Source organism: Micromesistius poutassou, assembly GCF_964030765.1.
Source record: "Micromesistius poutassou genome assembly, chromosome: 9".
In the NCBI taxonomy this organism is placed as follows: domain Eukaryota; kingdom Metazoa; phylum Chordata; class Actinopteri; order Gadiformes; family Gadidae; genus Micromesistius; species Micromesistius poutassou.
Window position 1 is genome coordinate 4,335,937 of NC_140279.1, and position 3,026 is coordinate 4,338,962.

Genomic DNA, 3,026 nt, shown 5'->3' on the forward strand with positions numbered 1-3,026 from the left:
TTATGAACCGGTCGATCCCTTAAAACCACGGACATGTAGATATGTAGTTATTAACATTTGTCTAGCCTACTTCTATACATATATCCATGCAGCTCAACTGCAACATGCTGTTGATGGATTACAGCGCAGACCTGTAACGTGTGATCTCCCTTCCCTGCAGGACGTGTTGGTCGGAGTGTATTTGCCACAGCCGCTCGAAACACTGTCGCTTTAGGTCTCCAACCAGCGTCATGACCGCGTTCAAAGGCGTGTGGACCCAGGAGTTCTGGCGCTGCGTGGCGGCCGAGTTCACCGCAACGCTCATCTTCGTGCTGCTCAGCCTCGGCTCGTGCGTCAACTGGTCGGCGGAGGACGAGCAGCGCTCCCCCGCGCCGGACCTGGTGCTCATCTCGCTGTGCTTCGGCCTGAGCATCGCCACCATGGTGCAATGCTTCGGGCACGTCAGCGGAGCCCACCTGAATCCGGCCGTCACGGTGGCCATGGTGGTGACCAGGAACCTGAGCGTGGCCAAAGCCGTGTTCTACCTGATGGCCCAGTGTCTGGGCTCCGTGGTGGGAGCCGCCGTCCTGTACGGCGTCACGCCCGAGTCCGTCAGGGGAGGCTTGGGGGTCACCATGGTGAGAACAAGGATGAAGTTGTAGTGCTGTAAAGCGACACCGGAGCAACATGTTGTATGTCTGGGCGGGTCTGAAAACCTTTGCATTGAGTCAAACTGAAATACTTGATTTCATAAAAACTCTGATCTGTGTTTACATGACAGGTTCAAATGAGTGTATCGGTGGGCCACGCCCTGGTGGTCGAACTCTTCATCACTTTCCAGCTGGTCTTCACTGTGTTTGCCAGTTGTGACCCTAAACGCAATGACCTCAGTGGCTCCCCTGCTCTAGCCATTGGCCTATCTGTGTGTATTGGACACTTTTTTGCTGTAAGTACAAACAACGTTATGATACCATTGTGTTACAAGTGCCGGTAGTGCTATTGTTTACTTGTTGTGGGCAAATTAATGTCAAATTAATTGTGTCAAATTACTTATCTGACTCAATAGAGATGACATTCAAATTTCCAATGTTTATCATTTCCAAAGACTGTTGGTAACACGTTTGGTAACTTTTAGGTATGAAACTTCAAATCAGTGTGTATGTTTTGCAAGGACACACAGATTTCACGTTTAGCTACATTTTGTAGTAATAATATATAGATGCGGGTTAAAAAAACATTGCCCTGCATTTTGCTTAATACAGAGTATTGTGCAATGTGACGATCATGTGACACATGATGTTCATTTGATGTGTGATGGCTTACCCTAAGATCCCCTACACTGGAGCCAGCATGAACCCTGCCCGGTCCTTCGGTCCTGCCCTGGTCACCTGGAGTTGGGAAAACCACTGGGTGACATAAGAGAACTAACTGACCAACAATCCAACTCACTCACTCCCCCACTCACAGTTATTACTCTTTCAACATAAATCACTTAGTTGCAAGTGCTGAACAATTCATAATAAGGTTTGTTCAAAATCTTTTCTTCTCAGCAGGGGTCAGCAGTAAGTTCGGATATTCAAGTTTTGAAGTTAAAATGTTCAGGTCCCAATTTGATTTGTTCCTCTTTACGCAATATGCACACTCCAATATACTATACTTGATAGAAAAGCAGCTGATACTGTCAGAGAAATGTGTGGTGCATGTGTGTGGGTCTCAAACAGAGAGTGTGTGTGTTTTCAGATTTACTGGGTCGCTCCAGTTTTGGGAGGAATACTAGCAGCCTCTTTCTACACGTTCCTGTTCTGCCCCAACCCCGCGCTGAAGAAACACTACTCACAAGCCCGGTCCAAAGTCCCCTTCTCCTCCACCAAGTACCGGGAGGTCCAGAGGAGGCTGAGCGTGGACATGCTGGGCAAACAGCCCCTCTTCACCGTCATGGACATGAAGGCAGCCGAGGGGAAGGAGTGGGAGCAGGAGAAGGAGATTGAGGTTTCAGGGGAGGTCCTGTCCTCTGTATGACTAGTCAGGGGCCACCAAGACCCCGCTGCAGACAGCAGCCGCCCACCACTGAAAGAGACCGAACTTCTGTGAGCCCCCCTTATGCAAACCTATGCAGCGCATATGCAGACCTGACCGGTCAGTAGTGGCACACGTGTAGCAATATGGAGATCAAGGTTGGTGTTTGAGTTTGATTAGCTCACTCTTTGAAACTGGTTTGAGTTGCTGGGGCAAAGCTCAAAACCAGACCGAGAGTGTGTGAAGTAAGTTTACCGATGATGTGAGTAAAAGCGATCCAGGAACCATTAACATTAATGTTATTAGATTTTTTCTTGGCCATACTACTTCAAATATAATAACTATGGCAAATTAGACATTCAAGAGACCAGGAATTATTTAAATTGCTAAATAATAAGTATTGGATATAAATATAGATTTATAAATATGTAGAGTGGGCTTTGTTAACACAAACAATGGCTTGCATACTATATATGATGTATCACATGTTACTGTCAAATGTTAAACAAAAGTTGCATTTGCAAAAGTTACTGTTTTTTTTTACTGCGAGCCACATTAGCAGGGAGTTTTACGTTGCATTTACACACATTGTGAAACACAAATGACTATATCATAGAAATTCTAATAAATACAGGGCTTTATCAGAACCTCTTTGTCAGGATTTGACAGAATTATGCAACATATGAGAGACATTTCAAAGATAAAGCCACATACACACACAGGTTCAATAATTACAATATCCCAATTCTGAGACAAATATAGAGTTCGTGAGATATAGATATTAGTTATTTAACCAATGGTATCTTCACTAACCTCCTCTCTCTTTGTCTATTTGTATGGTATGCACAATCTACAGAGTCAGCCATATAAGCAGTCCACCACTAAAATATACTCTACCAGTAGATTTAGTCATTTCTGTTCCATGATAAATTAGATTGCTATGTAATGTAAATATTGCGGAATCTGGATAATGAAAAGGTAATGGTAGTATATTCCTTCCAATTCATTTATTTTGTGATAATTTGAATGTA

At 44.5% G+C, this 3,026-nt stretch overlaps 1 protein-coding gene across 1 annotated transcript; it reads left to right on the forward strand.

Moving 5' to 3' along the window:
* Positions 1 to 230: 230 nt before the first annotated feature.
* On the forward strand, positions 231 to 1,998 carry LOC311352912 (aquaporin-4-like; the record flags this gene model as incomplete). Its single annotated transcript, XM_084472740.1, has 4 exons — positions 231 to 617; positions 761 to 925; positions 1,309 to 1,389; positions 1,720 to 1,998. 4 exons carry the CDS (start codon positions 231 to 233, stop codon positions 1,996 to 1,998), a joined length of 912 nt encoding a protein of 303 aa, XP_084328866.1.
* Between the last annotated feature and the right edge of the window lie 1,028 nt (positions 1,999 to 3,026).